Source organism: Anabrus simplex, chromosome 4, assembly GCF_040414725.1.
Source record: "Anabrus simplex isolate iqAnaSimp1 chromosome 4, ASM4041472v1, whole genome shotgun sequence".
NCBI lineage: Eukaryota > Metazoa > Arthropoda > Insecta > Orthoptera > Tettigoniidae > Anabrus > Anabrus simplex.
The window spans coordinates 228,296,198-228,317,183 of NC_090268.1; the positions used below are offsets into that span (position 1 = coordinate 228,296,198).

Consider the following 20,986-nt stretch of genomic DNA (forward strand, 5'->3'; position numbering starts at 1 on the left):
AACGACCAGCCTTCAAATTCATCTTTTGAATGCCCTAAAGAGTGTCTTAGGATTGCGGCGGATACCCCCGCACCTGTTCCTTTTCTTAAGATTGAGTTAAATAACGAGCCTATAACAGCCCTCTTAGATTCAGGCAGTGTTTGTTCCATTATTTCGGCTGATTGGTATTCTAAATTGAAATCTGTTTGTAAACTCCCTGACTATGACTCATCTCCTGTTAAATATGTTTCGGCTAATTCATCTCCATTAGAAATTCTAGGTTCCTTACATGTCAAAATTCGGGTTTTTAAATTTACATGGAAGATCAAATTGTTTGTGGCCAAGCGTTTGTCTTGCCCCATCATATTGGGAGCGGACTTCATTTCTCACACTGGTCTTGTGCTCGATCTCCAGAGTAGGTCGTGCACATTCAAATTTGCGTCCAATTGTAGAATTCCCTTGTTAAAGTGTAATTCTGTATCATGTTCATCTATTTCGCCTACCCAGGATGAGATGTTGTTAGACCTTAGACATCTACCTGAGGAGCAGGCTGATAGTATTCGGAAACTGTGTCAGTCGTTTCCCGAGGTGTTCTCTGATACTCTTGGTGTTACTGACCTTATTGAATACAAAATTGAGGTCACGGATTCGATTCCTGTCCGTTTTCCACCGTGTAGGCTATCTCCACCTAAAATGAAGGCTCTGAAAGAAATCATCGATCAGATGTTGAAGGATGGTATTATTAGGCCCTCTAAGTCAGCGTATTCTTCGCCTATTTTTCTAGTCCCGAAACCCCAAGGAGGCTTCAGGCCTGTCATTGATTACAGGGCTCTCAATCGGAAGGTGGTGTTGCAATCTGTGCCCCTTCCCGACCTTCATTCTTGTTTTTCATGGTTTCGTAAGGCCAAGTTCTTCACGATCTTGGATTTGAATCAGGCCTACAACCAAATTCCCCTTGCCGAAGAGTCTAAACATCTTACAGCGTTTGCCACGGACTGGAACTTATATGAATACAACCGCGTGCCTTTCGGGCTCCCCACGGGGGCAGCTGTGCTCACTAGGCTACTAGATAGGGTCTTTTCCGACATCAAATTTGAGTACTTATATCACTACTTGGATGATGTCGTCGTATTTTCCGAAACCTTTGAAGAACATCTAGATCATCTGCGAGAAGTTCTCAATCGCCTTCGTAAGGCTGGGTTAACTGTTAAGTTGTCCAAGGTTGCCTTTGCTAAGCCCTCTATGTCATTCCTAGGGCATATTGTGTCACCTGATGGTGTAGCTGTCGATCATTCTAGAACACAGGCCATCCGTGATTTTAAACCTCCTAAGGACATTAAAGGTATCGCTAGATTCATTGGTATGGTGAATTTCTTCAGGAAGTTTATTCCTAACTTCGCTAATAGAGCGGCGCCCTTAAACCTTCTTCGTAGGAAAGGCATCAAATTCGAGTGGGGACCTTCTCAACAAGCCGCTTTCGAAGATCTTAAATTAGCTCTCTGTAATGCCCCTGTACTTGCTATGCCTGATTTCTCGAAGAAATTCATCGTCCAAACGGATGCGTCGTCGTCAGCTGTAGCTGCAGTCCTTCTTCAAGAGACTGAACTAGGGAGGCGACCCATCGCCTATGCGTCTAGGACATTGTCGGCTCAAGAAGCCAAGTATTCCATCTATGAGCTTGAAGGTTTGGCAGTTTTATTTGCCTTAGAAAAGTTCCGTCTCTATCTGGAACATGTCAAATTCGACCTGGAGACAGATAATCAAGCCTTAAGCTGGGTCTTAGGTAGGCCGCGTCGTACTGGTCGTATAGCCCGCTGGGCTATTCGTATTTCCGCCTTCCAGTTTGATGTTAGACATATCAGAGGTACCGAAAATGTTGTTGCTGATGGACTCAGCCGTATGTTTCATAACGACGTAGAGACCCACGAACCGGTCGACAGTTCATCACCTTCTGAGTCCATACTATCTGGTGTTAATGCCATCTTAACAGATGCTCCCATGCTCTTTAGGGATATCGAGAAATACCAACGTGAAGATCCGACGCTGGCTCCGATAATGGAAACCCTTTCTTCTGGGGAACATGTCGTCCCTTATGTTCTGAGGAATGGTGTTTTATGTTGCCCTTCGAGGCATGATAAGTTGATGAAAGTTGTTGTTCCAGCGGTTCTTGTACCTATGATCTTCAAATACTATCATGAGACCCCATTGGGGGGGCATCTTGGAATCTTTAAAACTCGTGAAAAGATTCGTGAAATGTTCATATGGAAAGGTATGGACGGTGAAATTCGGGAACTTGTAAAAGCTTGTAAATCTTGTTTGATCAGTAAACCCACCATGTCCACTAAAGTAGGCCTTTTGTCTTCTCATCAAGCGTCGCGCCCCATGGAACGCCTGTATATTGATTATGTGGGACCCTTCCCCCAGTCAAAGGGTAATGCCAACAAGTTCATCTTTGTGTGTGTAGATGGTTTTACAAGATTTTCCTGGTTATTTCCGACTAAGCTGGCTACCGCTCAGTCAACCATTACTTGCTTAAATTCTATTTTCGCTTCTTTTGGTCCGTGCCAATACATTGTATCTGATAATGCTAAGGCTTTTACATCTAATTTATTTCGTAAATTCTGTTTTGACTTGTCCATCTCTCATGTAACTACTTCCGCTTATTACCCTCAACCATCTCTGGCTGAACGGGTTAACCGTAATCTCAGGTCCGCACTTATTGCCTATCATCATGAAGATCATTCTAGGTGGGACACGTCCCTGCATTGGTTAGCTTTTGCTTTGAATTCGGCGGTCCATGAATCACACAAATTTACTCCAGCTTCTTTGATGTTCAAGTTTGTTCCCAACTCGCCGCTCTCTAACCTCTGGTCTTTGAATGACATTCTACCCGAGACAATAGATCCGGATAACATTAAAGATCTTTGGAAGAAGGCTAAAGCCAATCTTAAAGTGTCTCATGAAAAGGTTAGGGAAAGGTATGATCGTGGACGGAGACCCACCACTATGAAGGTAGGTGACCAGGTTATGGTCAAAAATTTTGTTCCCGCGGGCAAGCTTGCCCCCAGATTTCATGGGCCTTGTATCATTCTCGATTTTCTTACGCCGGTTACCTTATTGCTAAGTAATCCAGCCACCGAGAGGATATTTAGAGTTCACCTGTCCCAGGTGAAACCGGTGTAATTTCTGTGTTAACTTGCTTCATATTATTTTGAAAGGATATGAAGGTTATATTTTTTTGAGTTTCACTTTTAAGGCATTCTGCCCCTTCTGTAATATTTTGGTTTTAGATGTAAGCCTTGTGTAAAACCTGCCCCGACCCGTTAAACTGCCATCCTGTTCTTGCCACGGCCATTACCACGCTCCCGTCTCCTGCTCCACCTTACACTGTGGCTTCATAATAGTAAATGCCATGGATATCTACACGCCGCTGGCCCCTCAACCTCTCCACAAGCCTGTACCCTCAAAGAAGATGATAGCCCAACACAATTCTGCCGCCTAGCTTTAATGTTTCAGCGCCCCCGCAGCCGCGCAGCGCCGTGCAGCGACTGGGGAGGGGGATGGGCCCCCTCCTCTCCAGCGAGGACGACATGTGCACGGCGAGCCGGAGCTCTCCTCCCGGCCAAGGCTGATGTGCGGCGCACGACCTGCTACATGCCCGCAGCCTGTATCTGTTCTCCGCGGGCGCGGCGTACTTCAACACCTCTGCTCCCCTCATAGTGCGGGCGAGCGGTATCTCAGGGTACTTGAGGGGTCCGAGCGGCCTCCGTTGGACGCAAGCTGCAACGGCCGGTCTGGCCATCCGACTCAATCTACATCAACTACATGGACAGTCACCATAAGCAATAACTACACTTGGGAATTCAACAACAATATTTGGTGGACATTGCAAAATTTTTCTTCACCTTTAAGTATTAAAAGTTTATCTTCAGAAATTCAAATTCTACAAACATAAAGACTTTCATTCACCTGCAACAACAATATTTTGAAACTGAATTAAGAAATCTTGTAAATGCTTCTGCTATCTATCTTCGTATCAACATCATTACTTGGACTTTGTTTCAAACTGATTTCATGTGGAGGAACTTTTCGGGGGGGGAGGTCTGTACCGGGCGGTACACCTCTACACCGTTTATTTAAAAGTTGCGCCAGTTGAAACTCCTCTTCTGGAGGAAGGTTGAACTTTATCTATTCTATTAATTCTCTACTTTCTCAGTAGATGTCACCACGTGGAAAATTTTGAGTTTTTGAACTGTGTCACTTTTGATGTGTTTTTGTTTAGCTTGAAGTAAGAAGTGTGAACTTTCTCTTCTAGAGGACACTACTGAAGATCAACAATAGTGCAACCTAGTGCGGAGTCAAAGAACTATTTTGTTGAAGAAATTTTTATTTCAAATGTTTGTTCTTTGCTAAATTTCTTTCTGTTATTGTTTAAGTTGGCTGTATACCCCTCTCTTTCCCCTTGTTTTGCATGTATCCAATCCCGAATTTCTTAAATTAATTTCTATCCAATCAGATGTATCTTCCCCCAACTTGAATCGATTGCGGGGTCCTATCCAATAAAAACATTGTGGGCGGGTGTTTTCATTCCCCTAACGCCTAGAAACTTCCGCGAGAGTATATAAACTGCTGATTTTGGGGTCTCCGGGCCACTTCTGTTCCATCTTTCAGTGTATTAAGTACATAGCAGGAGGCGGGAAGCGCCTCTTTCTTCTTCAGCCGTTCAACACCAGGTAATGGCCTATTAATAACTTCTTTTCTTGCTAGGTCGGCAGTTTAACACTCGCGGCGGGTTCGAAGCATTTCCATCATGTAACCTTTTCCTAAAATGTAATTACTCTTTTCATCTTTTTCTTGTAAAGCTACATATTGGGATAGAGAGTGCTAACCCTCTCGAGCTCCCACTCACATTTGTTTTGAGGTGAACTTATTTTTTTCAAACTATTCTTCGTTTATGTAATGTAAAGTGTTCTTCTCTAAGTCACCTCTGTAGTATGGGATTAGCCCTTGCGTTAGCGGCCCAGAGCCAGATTAGGTTTTAAAAACAAAGTGTATTAGGAGTGCAAGATCGCCTCCTCTCAAATTGTTATTTTAGAGGTCATGTAATCAACCTTCTTTTCATGTAATAGACCTCAGTTGGTTGGGTATTTTACCCCTGTGAATACGTCCTTAGAAGGACAGCTTGAAGGTAGAGTTTGGTGTGGCCTTGTGATAGGCTTACAATTTTGAGAGCGGATCGCTCTTTGAAATTTGTTTCTGTATGCCTCGTGCAGGCTTTATGTGTAATGTTTGGAGCCAGTGCTCCTGGGCATGAATGGGGCTTTCTGCCCCTTGGCTAAAATTTTTTTTGGAGTAAGGCGGGGCTGATGGCCCAAGAGTTATGAAGTAAGGGCACTGAGCCCGAATCCAGTAATATTGTACCTACATTTTTGCTACTCTGTACCTGTTATGATTGTTATCTCTTGTTTTTGAAAAGAAAATATAACCTAGTTAAATTTTAAATTAATTTTACATTGCACGTTAAATTCGTAGCTTGAAACCCATTCACACCCGCACCTTCTTTCACCTCTACCTACCACGGATATCTCCGTAACAATTATTATTATTATTATTATTATTATTATTATTATTATTATTATTATTATTATTATGTCAACGGCCGTAGCCGTGTTGAAACACTGGATCCCGTGAGATCTCCGAAGTAAAGCAACATTGGGTGTGGTGAAGATGTGGATGGGTTGCCACGCACTGTTGGTGGGGATAAGGAAATGGAGGAGCGGAAGGAACTGGCCACCCTACTGTACGTAAACTCCGGCTCAGACACACCTCTGCGGAGGTTCGGACCTGCCTTCGGGCAGAATACCCCCCACCCCCCCACCCCACATATTATTAATATTTGAAGGACATTTCTCTAATGTACAGGATCAATTTTGCATTTGTAAAATAGGCCATCTTGTTCATAGAGAGGCCTTTCTGGATCTTTAATCCTTAAATTGTATCATGATTTTGGAAATAATAATAATAATAATAATAATAATAATAATACATTTCTTTATTGATTATAGAGAAGATGGCAGTTCAGAAAACATGATAATAATAAATAATACATTGAGCAATAGTAGCTATTCAGTCCTATATAAAATGAAAAGATTTTAAGATGAAATTGTTCAAGATTCAAACACTAATTCTCTAAGGACTGTCAGCAGCTAAAAATATTTCATAGCACTAAAAGTTTCAATGAAAATGCTGGAATCTCAAACTTAAAATTAATAACTTAACATGTAAATGAAAAAATGCCTTTTCAAGCAAATTTAGATTTTGGAAGTTGCTGTGCTATGCATTGCAAATAAGGCTTATCCCATAGCTTAAATAAGTTCAATTGAAATTAACAGTTTATTGACTGATCTCTTGTACTTTGAATCCCAGCAATACTATCCTGCTATTTCTGTGCAAGAAACATTTTCTACATGAACAAATTCATGTCACCAATTTTTTCAGCATAACATTGCTATTAAGTAATGACTTGAGTCCTTTCTTGTTCCTCATATAGTAGTTGTCTAGGTGACTTAGCATGTTCCCATCACCAGCAATAGGCTACTACATTGCTTGAAACAGACCCCTCTTCCCTGTCTATCCAAGCAGTTACTCTCTGATGTCTTGCTAATGTTGGTTGTAGGGAAGGTAGAGGTGGAAGGATGTGTCTTGGAAATAGAACCATGAATCCCAGGTACAACGTGTCTAAATAAAGAGAAATACTACCATTCATATGTATGTATGTACTCACATAAAATGGAATGAGGCCTTTGGCTCGATCCTCCTTGATTGCCTGCTCCAGAGTCTCACCTCGAAGCCTGTTGTTTTCATCGGTGGGTAGTCCACGGAGTTTCACTCCACCCAGCAGACCTGCTCGCTCCACTGATGAATGAGCCTGATCTGTTAAGGACAGAACAACAAACGTTGCTGTAAACTGTAAATTGCTGCTATACAAGAAAATTAACATTAATATTTGTCTTCAAACTATGTTTCACAACAACAGTATACATGTGGATTGTATTGAAGTGGAAAACCACCTAGGTAGGTATATACAGAGTGTATCGAAATTGCTATTACACACACTTTGAGGGCTTGTAGGGGGAACCGAGTAGATAACTTTTTGAATCGGAACCCATGTCTGTTAACTTGCCATTTCCCCACTACAAGTGTTGACTGGCTACACATCTGAAGAGTAATGATCCTCATCAGCTGTATCAGGAGTGTTTTCTGCACCGCCAGACAACATCACACACTATCTCTACAAGAGTACATTCCCTGCCAACAGGGCCGACTGTGGTGCTCCAAGGTAGCGGCACCACACCCCCAGTCATCAAGAGGCTGTACCCCACGACGTTGAAGAGGACGCATTGGCGAGTAACTGAACGACAGCGTGTTACTTGTAACGAGGAAACAGTACGTTAGTACGTTTCCGGACACAGGTTCCTATTCAAAATGTGATCTACTCAGCCCCCACCCTACAAGTCTTCAAAGTCTGTAGGCCTAATAGGAATTTAAATACATCTTGTATATAAATAATATACAGGGTCTCTCATATAAATCCAGACCGAACGCACGGTGTTCGTATTCTGCGCCACGGCAGCTGAAATATGGGAGGCGGGTGCATAGTTCTTGACCTTGCAAGCATGATTCGCCAGTCTTTTTCTCCGCTGTTAACATGGTGAGACAGTTATCATTGCAACAGCGTATTTTCGTGTGTAAAAGTTCTGGTTTCATCTTAATAGTCGTGTGAACATTCATAACTCTCTTTATTGGTGTGCAGAAAATCGTAGGACTTTTTTTTCAAGACGGCAATAAATGCAGAGAGGTACCAAGATGGCATTTTGACGTCGTTCTTCCATCAGTTGACGGAAGAAGAAAAATCGCGTGTGTGGTTTGAACAAGGATCAGCCTCTGCTCACACAGCGGAAGATTCCCTTCTTACAATCTCTGAAGTGTTTGCAGACAGAGTGATCAGTACTGGTCTATTTCCCCCTCGTTCTACAGATCTTTTCTTTTTTTTGCTAGGGGCTTTACGTCGCACCGACACAGATAGGTCTTATGGCGACGATGGGATAGGAAAGGCCTAGGAGTTGGAAGGAAGCGGCCGTGGCCTTAATTAAGGTACAGCCCCAGCATTTGCCTGGTGTGAAAATGGGAAACCACGGAAAACCATTTTCAGGGCTGCCGATAGTGAGATTCGAACCTACTATCTCCCGGATGCAAGCCCACAGCCGCGCGCCTCTACGTGCACGGCCAACTCGCCCGGTTTCTACAGATCTAACAGGTGTGATTTTTACTTATGGGGTAACATGAAAGAAAAGTGTATCGAACAAATCCTCACACATTGGAGGTACTGAAAGAAAACATTATGAATGAAATCAGAAACATTGCAGTGGCAGAACTCATTCGCGTCAGCCAGAATGTGGTTACCAGATACAATGCCTGTATAACCCAGAAAGGCTGACACTTCCAGCATCTTTTATAAAGTAAGATTTCATACCGTATAAGATTGTATACACGCTTAAGGCCTGTTTCACACCTACCCGGCTGCCGGGTAACCAGTAGCCGGCTCCGGCAGGAATGGGGATCCTTTTCACATATACCCGGCAAGAACACGGCAGCAGTTATGTACACGTCGCCGGTTGGAATGGATCGCAATAAATAACTAGCGTTTATGGTCTTGTATAGGCGTTTGAAGAAAAGGAGAAAAAATAGACTGCTATGGGTGAATCCAGTCAATATGAGAAGAGACGAGGTAGGGGCATTCTTTTTAATTTTTTAAGACTTAAGAAATGACAGCGACAAATTTTTCAACTATTTTAGGATGAGTGTGCAAACTTTCTATGTCAATTTCCGGCATAACAACAAATACGTAATACACTAGAGCGTAAAAACAAGGAAACGCAACACTCGAGAAGACTGTAGACACTGCCGTGGTGGCTAGATGTGTAAACTTCCACTGACTCACAGCCACCACTACCCTCCCAATCTGGTTTTGTTCACCCGGCAGCCGGCCAGTACAGTGGGGGCTGCCGGCTTCCTACTACAATAGCACGGCAGCCGGGTGCCGTTTATAAGGCAACGACTTTTACCGGGCAAGTGTGAAAGGTCTCGTACACTTCTTGCCCTGACAACCGTGTACCCGACACCGGTTACCCGGCAGCCGGGTAGGTGTGAAACAAGCCTAAAGCAGGGCGGCCGCGCGCGACGTAAGTTCGGCTGAGACAGCTGCCGTATCGCAGAGTACAAATATCGTGCATTCGGTCTGAGTTCATATGCGAGATCCCGTACAGTAGTGCATTCCTGCGCAAAAATGACATATTTAGAAAATATCTTCTTTATAAGCGCTCCCTCTGTTACCAGTTGGCAGCGGAACCGAGCATCACGACGGCTGTGCCGAATGATGTAACATAAAATATTAAGTAACGAATCCTCATGCGATTGCGATGTAACATTAGTTATTACAAGTATTATTTCGTCAGTGTAGTTTGAGCTGTGCTTAGAGGAGGATGCGATTTGTTAGTTTATAGAGCTAAGAAATAATAAAACTAAATAGCCATTAAAATAATCAAAATGACTTTAAAAATGCAATAAATGGAATAGAAAAACGTTCGAAACACCTCTTTCCATGTTAGGATAAACTGCAAGCAGATGCGCACTTTCGGTTTTCAGTTAAAGAAATTTTGCCAAGAACATTTTTTTTCCTAGAGCCTTTTGTATTTCTCATGCAACGAGCTTTATTACTTGTAATAATAAACGTATTGGTTTTACGTCACACAAACAACTTGGAAACGTGAGGTGCCGGAATTTTGACGCACATGAATTTTTTTACGTGACAGTAAATCTACCAACGCGCGTGTGATATATTTGAGCACCTTCAAATATCACCGAACTGAGCCGGGATGGAATCCGCCGACTTGAACTCAGAAGGCCACAGCTCTACTGTATTGTCTGGCTACTCATAGAAATTAGAATGCCTCAGTCTAATCATTGTCAAGCCCATACTCATTCTATATTAATACGGAATATTTATATAGCGTCGCAAGGTACAGCTGGCGAGGATTTTGCCATGACATTATATCTCCATCAGACTCTCGTAACGCCACATCAGCTTCGAGCGAGATAATTCAGTTACGGCCTTTTGGACAATACAAGTGCTTCATTATGATCGCCTGTGCCGTCACCATAGCAACCAATCGAGCTCCGCTGGGAAATATAAACATTCATTATATTAGACAACTAGTAGAAAACTGTCGTTTCTCACATTAAAGAAGATCTAAAAAACACAACACGGAGAACATTTAACTTAAACCTGTGTAGGAAACCATTTTTTTTTTTCATTTAAATTTTCGAATGCCTGTCATTAACGAGTTGCAAGGAGACAGAAGGGTTGAAATGCAATAGCAATTCGTATGAGCATTTGACGGGCGCATTTTGCAAACCTTACAAACTCATGGTCACATACATTTATGCCTGATATGGTTCTGTTTTCGCGAAGCTTCCGTGGCTCAAGCGGCAGCGCGCCGGCCTCTCACCGCTGGGTTCCGTGGTTCAAATTCCGGTCACTCCATGTGAGATTTGTGCTGGACAAAGCGGAGGTGGGACAGGTTTTTCTCCGGGTACTCCGGTTTTCCCTGTCATCTTTCATTCCAGCAACACACTCCAATATCATTTCATCTGTCATTCATCAATCATTGCCCCAGGGGAGTGCGGCTTCGGTAGCCGGCACAGTTTCTATCCTCGCCGCTAGATGGGGGCTTCATTCATTCCATTCCTGACCCGGTCGAATGACTGGAAACAGGCTGTAGATTTTCATTTTCATTCATTGTTCTGTTTTTGCACGATATTAATTTTTGGCATAGAGATCACTCTCCGAAGCTTTGGGACTTCCATTAATATCAAGTTACAACATCAAAATTAGGAACCTTATTAATATGCCCGGGTCGTTTGAAAAACCATTAAAATATTGCTTACCGGGCGAATTGGCCGTGCGCGTAGAGGCGCGCGGCTGTGAGCTTGCATCCGGGAGATAGTAGGTTCGAATCCCACTATCGGCAGCCCTGAAGATGGTTTTCCGTGTTTTCCCATTTTCACACCAGGCAAATGCTGTACCTTAATTAAGGTCACGGCCGCTTCCTTCCAACTCCTAGGCCTTTCCTATCCCATCGTCGCCATAAGACCTGTCTGTGTCGGTGCGACGTAAAGCCGCTAGAAAAAAAAAAAAAAAAAATATTGCTTTGAATGTGGACTTGCTGGCCGGGTCGGGAATTTAGTCCAGTTTTACAGCCGGATGCCTTTTCTGACGCCAACCGTACGTGCGGGGATGTATTGCGTGTTTCAGTGCTGGTTTGTAGTGTGATGTGTCCATACAAAGTGGTGACCTCTGGTAATTGGGAAAAGGCCAGGAAGTTAATTCCGGTTCGTAAATGGTTGCGGTCGGCAGTTGCTCCACAGCATGTAGCTCCCGAAGTGACGGAGCATGCTTGGAGACGTGCCAGTTCGGTAGTATAGTAGTTCTGACGCACTGATTGGTGTTCGTGGTACACTTCAAACGGAAAGGATCTCGTACCACAAGACGATTACTGCACACTAATCTAGAGACTTGAACGAATCGCAGCTTATATGGTAGGCCAGTCTGTTAGGTTATCCGCCCAGAGACTGGCTGAATTCTCAACATCACCGCCAGAGGTTGTGCAGTACCAATAGGCAAAGAACCGATGGAAGCTACATTTTGCTCTGGCCTGATGCAAGAAACAGATGCAGAAGTACTGCATCTATCAAGAAACGGCAACGGGGGGAAAATAGGAAGCAGACGCTCTGGAAATATGAATCAGGCAAATGTACTACCATCATACAAAGGATTTCACTATTTTGAAGATACAGTATTCCTTGGTTTTGTTGAACGATTTTCCTACTACTTGTTTGTTTTATTCCATAAAATTCGTATTGTGTTCATTAGATCCCGCTAGTGTCATTCTATGCATAGTACTAAGATTACGAAACTCTGATAAAATACAGCGATATCTTAATAATAACACAAGGCAAAAACTATATACATTAGTAAAATACAACGCATCGTCTTCCTACTTTCTTAAAGATCATTTCTCGGAAGTAGGTTCGTGTTCCATGCGACTCACTCGAATTTTTTTTCGTTCTGAGTGTGGAACTTCTCGCTATCTAGAGTTCAGAAGAATGCCTCAGAAACTTGTAAGACTGAATGAAAATAATCTCACTTCAGACAACGATGACAGGCGTTGTAAATACACAGTTAAAAAAAAAAAATTAGGGGAACATGTTTCTGAACGTATGCCATGCTCCACAAAACAATACCTCACACCCAGGTATATTACCAACTAAACCTTTATTCTTTACCGTTAAAGTATACAAAAGTACATCGATGGATTCGCGTTCATTTTCAGAACACAAACGGAAATGTCCAAATATGGGCGAAAACAAAGTAATAACAGTCCTCCAGGGTGGATTGTTATCACAGTTGCAGAGCTTCATTATTATGTATGTCCACCACGAGCATTTATTACAGCTTGGCACCTACGTGGCATGCTCCGTATAAGCCGACGGAGGTCACGTTGCGGTATCAGGTCCCATTCTTCAATGAGAGCCTGTTCGAGGTCTTCGAGAGTCTCCATCTCTTGAATGTCCATTTCTCGCACGACAGCTCTCGTGATGCGCGCTACATGAGCCCTGGCATTGTCGTGCATGAGTACGAATTCAGGGCCAACACTGTATGCAGCAACCAACACATGCTGTAGCAGTATCTGCTCGATGTACCCCGCAGCGGTAAGAATACCACGGACGACGACAAGATCCGTACGGCCATCAATACTGATGCCACTCCACAGCATTACAGAACCTTGTCCGAATCGGTCGCCTTCCTGGACCACATCTGGCATGTACTGCTCGCCACGGTGTGCCCATACACGTTGACGTCCATCACGCTGTGCAAGGGGAAATCTGGACTCGGCTGTGAACAACACAGGTCTCCATTCGCGAAGATGTCAGTCGACGTGTGTATGGGCAAACAAAAGGTGAGCTGCGCAATGTTGCTGCGTTGAACGGGGCACTCGAACAGGACGTCTGGGTCGTAAGGACACTTCTCTTAACCTGTTCCTTACTGTCTTGTCAGACACCGTGACTCCAGTGACCCTCCTGAGGCCTTGTTACAGTTCTCTGGCAGCTGCTGAACGACGCCGCAACGCACAGATGGTCAGATATAGGTCATTCTGTGGGGTTGTCATGCGTCCACGACCTTGTCCAACCCTCCTTTTGAACTGGCCTGTCTCACTGTAGCGATTCCACAAGCATTGAATAACTGACAGAGAGATATTGAGATCTACAACAACACGACGAAAAGTCCATCCTTTCTGGATCAAAGTGACGGACGTTGCGACTTGAACCTCGTCTCATGGGATGTGCTGGTTTACGTACAACGTGCTTAAATGACCGCGGTAGTATGTGTACCTCACAACGTCACCCGCACGCACCGGACTTTGTTTTGAGGGGTCACCTGACAATTTAATGCATGGCTACGCCTACAGATGGAGTATAACTTCGATTTAACATATCCTGAGTAGCTAAGGTCTCAAGGTATGCTGTACGACCATTGGAATCCCATCTACCAAATTAACGTTCACATACCAGACGTTACAAAACATACTCCCCTAATTATTTTGAACTGTGTAAAATTACGTCGGCATTGCCATTTAAGTACAGCATTCTGCGTTTATTTATCATTTCCGTAGAGTTTATTAAAACCTATAGTCTTAAGGAGATTTATTTTTAAAATATCGGTATGTTTTCTACATTTTGATTGTCATGTAGAGGATTCCATGAGGAAAATATAAATGTAAACAACTGATCATTCCCCACGATTCTGCCCGCGGAACTTTCATTGGTAAAACACGGGAATCTTCAGTATTTTTCCATCCCAACTGTATAATTTTCCTCTATATGTTAAGCTAAATGCTTCAAATGAAGTGCCACAGCGTTATTCAAAATGTACAAGAGAAAACGGGGTTTCAGGGTACACATGAATATTTACTCAAAGTAACACAAATGTTAGAGGCATTCAATCTGAAGGACGGTCAAGTAGCTGCCTGGGGAGGGTCAGACTAGACCAGCCAGTCAATTTGGGAGCTGGGTTTAAAAACTACACGAAGAGTTTCATAGATAGCGCTAGCCAAGACTGACCGAGCTCGATAGCTGCAGTTGCTTAAGTGCGGCCAGTATCCAGTATTCGAAACATAGTGGGTTTGAATCCCACTGTCGACAGTCCTGAAGATAGTTTTCCATTTTCACGCCAGGCAAATACTGGGGTTGTACTTCAGTTAAGGCCACGGCCGCTTCCTTCCCACTCCTAGTCCTCTCCGGTCCCATCATCGCCATAAGACCTATCTGTGTCGGTGCGACGTAAAGCAACTTGTAAAGAAAAAGAAGCCAGTACTGCATGCCCTTTATAATATCAGGCACCTCATTTATTATGAGACAATCCCATCGCCAAGTTTTTTATAGGGGTTTAAAACCTACAGACGCCATGGACCTGCACGTTTATCTAACCGTACTCTGCATTAACTTCCGGCCTACTCCTAGCAGCAGCTTGCCTTGTCATATTTCTCGTTTCTTTGAATATAATTTTTGGCAGTTATTCATAATAAATGAATAAAACATTTTTTATCTCAACAGTTTTGTTAGTTATATTATATGCAACCTAATCCATCTAAAGAACAAAGGAAGGACATCATTTTCAAATATTTCTTCATTGTCGTTTCATCATCCTTTTTTATTTTCAAACATGTCTTTACATAGACAATTCACTGTCTTTTCTTGCTGTTGTTATTGTTGTTGTTGTTGTTTTGATCTTTCTGTCCAGTCTTTTGTTTTTTCTTCCTCTTAAGTCCCTCAAGGCTCAAATTAATCCATCTTAAGGACATGATTTTTTTTTTTTAATCTTGCCATCGCAATGTAATAAAATGTAATTTTCAGAGGGGAATTGTGTGTCCTGGCCAAGTATGTGCATTTGTGTATGCTTTTACCTACCTATAAAAAAATCTATGACACAGACAAATAACCCCCCATCGCAGGAGTTGACCTGCCTATGAACTGAAATTTGGCTCTTGGGATAAACTCAAGGATAGTTTATTGTTGACTATTGAGCATGTTTAACTTGACCGTTGTATGGACTGACTGGTGTATGCACTGCATCGACGAAGGCACCGGGAAAAGTATCGCTTGTAGCTGGTCCAGTATGACCACAATTTACTTTCAGTTCTCAAGTAATATACGAGAATGATAGGCTTCCACACTCCTGATAACTCATCTGCCATCCGTCGGCCAGTGGAGAGCTTGCTGGCTGGTATGGCGTATGACAACAAATATTTTTATCGAAACAATTATTTTAAAGGATAGATTATGAAAACCGCTCATGGACTTCTGTTGGGCGCAGTATCTGGTGAAGCGTTGGGACCATCAAGCCCGATTGGACCACACCTTACAGCTCCTGGAAATTCCTATTATTTTCATGCTTGTGCATGTTTCATAGAGACTATTTGGAGGCTGCTGAACTTCAAATAGTATGGTGAGGTTGTCAAAGAAATGTTCTTTTTGTTTTTTACGAGTTGCTTTACGTCGCTGCGACACAAGATAGGTTTTATGGCAACGATGAGATAGGGAAGTACTACGAGGGGGAAGGAAGTGGCCATGGCTTTAATTAAGGTACAGCCCCAGCATTTGTCTGTTGTGAAAATGAGAAACCACGGAAAACGATCTTCAGGGTTGCCGACAGTGGGGGGAAATGAGAAGTAAAAGGTTCTGATGTCTGAAACGAACTCTGACCGAAGGTCGGAGAAAATCGAATGGCTGACGGCTTGCACAAGAATGCTGCGTATCTCAACATTCTCTCGAGTGAGACCTCCAGATACAAATGCCACGTGTTCCAAATGACATCGGTTCATATATTAAACAGTAACGATCCAGATTTTGAAACGTCATCTCCACGGTGCCATTTGTACCTACTTTATGTAGAAAGGAGAATTATGGCACTCGGTAATACCGTGAGGAAGACGATAGCGAAGACTTAGAATACAGTAGATGACGAACACTGGTACCACGGTGTCGGTTTTCTGTCCACGCAAAATTGTCTACGCTTAACTGATGACGCTAATTCCAGATAGACCCCTACCCCAAAAGCATATCCATGTTAAAATACCCCAAGCATTAAACAGCGTATTTGATCGTTCATATTCCCTGCCAGTGAAATAATGTCTAAACACAGTCCACACCAAGATGTTTTCGTTAACTTTGTTAATAAACAGTGTTCATGCACATTTTTGGATGTTAATAAACAAAATAGCGTGTTCATTAACTTTTCGAGCATGTTGATAACCAAAATATTTATGAATGAAGCTTTTCATTAACCTTTTCGTGTTTTCGTTAACATTTAAGTTTGCTCATGCGCAAGGACGCAATTAGAGCACGCAAATTCGTAGCGCCGAATACGATGCTTTCATAATTCTTCTGAAAACTGACTATCAAACCGCAAGCGAAAGTTCTTGTACACAGTATTTTTAATTCTGTATGATATTCTTTTAGCTATGTTCTAATGTAGTTTCATTTCCAGCTTCACTCTTCGCTAAATAACCTAATCTTCATAATCACTTGTATATAATCAAAATAATTCTATCCTAACTAGGTCAAATGACATTTCCTTTAGTTCGTACCATTACCAATTGCTTGGGATTGTTTTGTAAAGCATCAAGCATCTCAGTCACAATAACTGAAATTGCTTGTTTTGATTCTCTAGACAACTATATAAGTGAAATATACTCGTACGAGTCACCAGTTGCTAGGAATCTTAAAGTTATACCTAGCCCATCATTAGTGGAGCCGGCTTTCCGATAATCTGTATCATTTCTTGCATTTTCAGGCCGAATTTTTACCGTCAAAAAGAACTGCAAGTCATGTGGGAGCATTATCAAGAAAATTTTGAAAACCTGCTGCATCATGAATGAAAAGTTCTGACATACTTTTTTTCTTTGCTGTGGACTAGCCATTAACTTGTAGTGGTCCTTCAGCTACGCTAAGTAGAAACTAAAATTTCTGAAGTCTACTCACTTGAAGCGTATCCCACTAGCTTGGATACAATGATATGGTCATCCATGTCCTTGTTTTCTTCTTTGATGGATCTCATGATACGTGCCTTGGCTCCCAGTAGTGCCACCAGAGTGGCTTCACTCGCCGTACCCTGAAACAAAAATGGTAAACTGGTCAGTTCTTAGCTCGGCGTGTAGTTTCGATAGGCAGCCCAATAACCTTCAATAAGCACATACTACAATAAGGGTTTCTTCATGAGCTGACAAACAGTTATCAGTTATGCAAAAGTAAACTAAAAATTCGTTCAATTTCATGTTCATAATAAGTTGCTTCAACAATCTCTACTGTTTCTTTTGAACTCTAAACACGTTTGAACAAGCACATTCACAAGACTGCTTTTACAGATCTTAGCTACATGTTATTTGAGTATAATATAACAAGTTAAAAAGCAAATACTGAAATTATCCATAAATGGTTTTCAAAACATGATTTTTTTGTTAATGAGGCCATTCTTTTTTTCTCTACTGACAAACCATGTTAACAGCTCTACGCTGAATATTTTATCTATGAAGCTTGGTTCACGACTAGACTCACCTGAATAACACCTCCGCCTTTGCCTCCCGAACAGGCCAGGAATTCCTCAGGTAGTCCCAGCATTTTCCCCAGCCAGTCCAACATAATAACTTCCAATTCTGTGCAGGCAGGGCTCGCAATCTAACGAAAATCAGTAAAAGAGGAAAAATATAACCATAACAGCTCTCTATATGTGTGAGAGGATTTGAGAGGGGAAGGGTTGTATTCGCTCAAAAAATACATCCCAACATTTTAAATTCTGTACTCAATTTAAGGAAGTCATCATTTCTTGAGCAATATTATTTCATATTAGTTAATACACCGTATATTAGTGTATAATGTGAGAGTGTTAGTTAGCATAATGCAACTCTGTTAAATTATAAGTTAATGAATCTCCAGAAAAGTGTTAAAAATGTGTTCAAGTTCAAGAGAGGGCCAAGCGCCTTAACTTTTCCACGTAAAAGAAGCCAAATAAAATAAAATAAAATAAAATAAAATAAATAAATAAATAAATAAATAAATAAATAAATAAATACAAATCTGGGATTCAGAAAAGGGAGATGGAGTCGCCTGCTTATGGAAACAGGTAATTTGTAACTTTAAAAGACACCATAAAAGTTTGTATGTTTTCACCATGTAAATAGCTAGGAGATACTGACTGGCACTTGGGATCGTAGGTCCAAATTAGGAATTTGTTTTAACAAACATCAACCGAAAAAGAACACTCAACATTTCATACATATTTCAGTAGGCCTAACCATGGCAGCAAGAGTATCGCTTCCTCTTCGTCTACGCATCCTGTCTGTTCAGTTGGCAACAACGCTCCTCTCGAGCGATTTTTAGACTCAAGAAGAACACTAGGAAAGTCAAGTTTATATGGCCGGACACCGTGGTTAGCTGGTTCCAGTCCCGTTGGTGGAAAACATTTCGTCGCCAGGGTAGGAGGGGTGGTGGTATACATTTCTAAACACTAGATTGCGTGCCAAAAGCCTGGGTTTAATTTAAGATCTCTCCGCAGTGTTCATATTGGAGTGAAGGCATATAACGCTGTTGAAGGTGATTTGTCCGTCGGACGGGAACGTTAAGGCCGGTCTCCACTGATTAACATTTAACACCAACATGTTAAATTTAACATGTTACAATTTACATGTATATTGTGATTGTGTCTTCCAATTGACTTTGCATGTTAACTCAGAATGTTGAGGTTAACACTTTTAACATGTTGGCGTGTTTTCCGCTCCAAGTGGAAAACATGTCAAGTCAATTCGTTGTTCGGGAGATGTTGGCACAGCTTCGGCAACTTCCTTTCCGTTTCCATATCAACAGATAGGCAAACGATGCAAACGACGTGCTTCTCGTGAAGTAGGATTATAGTTACAACACTCCGCAACACTCATTCTCTTTGTTATAAGCTACAAATACAGTACTGGTACCGATACGCGGCACGTGTGTCGTTCTCTCTGCACTATACTAAAATTTATAGTCAGAAATGGAGTAGAGCAAGATTACTTTGGACTTAATTAATGATATAATAGAAAAGCCTTGTTTGTGGGATGTCTCATCATAGGAATCCAGTGATAAAGCGAAGTAAGCCGACATTTTCCAGGAATTCTAAATTATCTATAATTGTTCCCGCGAGTGCATCGAAAAAACCTAGCGTTCCTCCGCTACCAGTACAGTCGAGTATTGCGGAAAAAAAAATCAGAAAAGTCGGGGTGGGAGCGGACAAAATTTATACTTCAAAATGGTTTGCTTTTGAAGCAATGAGCAGGATGACGGGAGGAAATGTGTCTAATAGAACTGCATTTCTAAATCATAACAAGAAGCAACAGTGGCAATAACAAAGGCAAAATCCTCTTCATCTGAGTCCATTGTCCTTGTCTGAAAATACCAGACACCACCTAAATGTATTACCACAAATTGATATGATGAACTACCTATATATAAACAAAGAAAGTCAAGTTTAACATGTTTATTAAGTGTGGACACAATGTTAAATAAAACAGTATTCAACATTTAACATTTAACATGTTGATGGTGTCACCAGTTAACATTTAACACTTTTAACATTTAACATGTTGTTGTTAAATGTTAATCAGTGGAGACCGGCCTTTAAGCATTGAGCAGACCCCTAGATGTTACTCGAGAGGAGTAGGCTATACGCCAACACCGAATTTGTCCCTCTCCCTGCTTCATTATCACACACACACACATATATATATACCGACAGACGTGCAAGTCCCCTACGGGAGTCAGCTAGAAAAACCTGCATCAGGTCTCTGAGGAGACCATACGCCATCATCATCACTCTTTGAATTGATGGAATGGTTGCCTAGTTGCGCTTCCCCTAAAAGCGATAATCACGCCACCACCATAACATGTATTAGACCACGGATCTCCAAATGACGGACTCCGGTCCGGATCCGGATCCTGATGCCTTTTTCCCGAACCTGTACGGTTTATACGATGTCAAGAGTAAGAAAGCAAGGGAAAAGTATACAAGTAAAAACAGTAAACATATCTTACAGAGTAATGTAGGATTCATACGTACCGTTTCCTAACACAACATTTGCTCCAAAAATGGCAGGACTGAATACTGAAGAAATGAAAGTGAACAGGTTTACTATTTGCTCCACAAATACCAGTAAGTGTTTATTTTGATTTTTCTCTAGTCTGCAGCCTTTTCCCTGCACACTAAGTAGTTAGTTGTTGCTTGCTCCGCGTTATTTATACATCAGTGTAAGTTTTCAATTAGTTCTGTGAACTGCGTAATGAGCGACTAGAAGAAACGTGAAGAGAACTCTGAAAATTGCTTTTTCAACCCTAAATGGGAACTAAAATTCTTCTTCGTTTTGCCTGAACGTACAGTACGGACGCAAAACTATCATTTTAATATGCATTCGGACAGTTGCTTTGCTTAAGAGTGGGAATTTAATGCGGCATTTCAACAGGAAGCATTTTAGTTACGACCAACAATTTCTATTTGGCAGTGATACAAGACGTCGGCCTCTCACCGCTGGATACCGTGGTTCAAATCCCGGTCACCCCATGTGAGATTTGTGCTGGACAAAGCGGAGGCGGGACAGGTTTTTCTCCGGATACTCCGGTTTTCCCTGCCATCTTTCATTCCAGCAACACTCTCCACTATCATTTCATAGCATCTATCAGTCATTACTACATCTCTTTGGGAGTGGCGACCCCATCGTACTAATAGCCTATATATGATTCATTCATTACATCCCTGACCCGGTCAATGACTGGAAAACAGGTTGTAGGTTTTCATTTTCAGTGATAC

At 42.0% G+C, this 20,986-nt stretch overlaps 1 protein-coding gene across 2 annotated transcripts in view; it reads right to left on the reverse strand.

The window, feature by feature from the left end:
* Positions 1–20,986, reverse strand: part of LOC136871800 (aromatic-L-amino-acid decarboxylase) — a 151,265-nt gene that overhangs the window by 23,736 nt on the left and 106,543 nt on the right. Inside the window, exons 5-7 of one of the 2 annotated variants that reach the window (XM_067145399.2) lie at positions 17,713–17,832; positions 17,140–17,269; positions 6,764–6,912 (exon numbers count right to left, since the gene is read on the reverse strand). In XM_067145399.2, the coding sequence (XP_067001500.1) occupies positions 6,764–6,912; positions 17,140–17,269; positions 17,713–17,832 (399 nt within the window). Of the gene's footprint in view, positions 1–6,759; positions 6,913–17,139; positions 17,270–17,712; positions 17,833–20,986 lie in introns of both variants that reach the window. The other variant, XM_067145402.2, reaches the window with a different exon arrangement.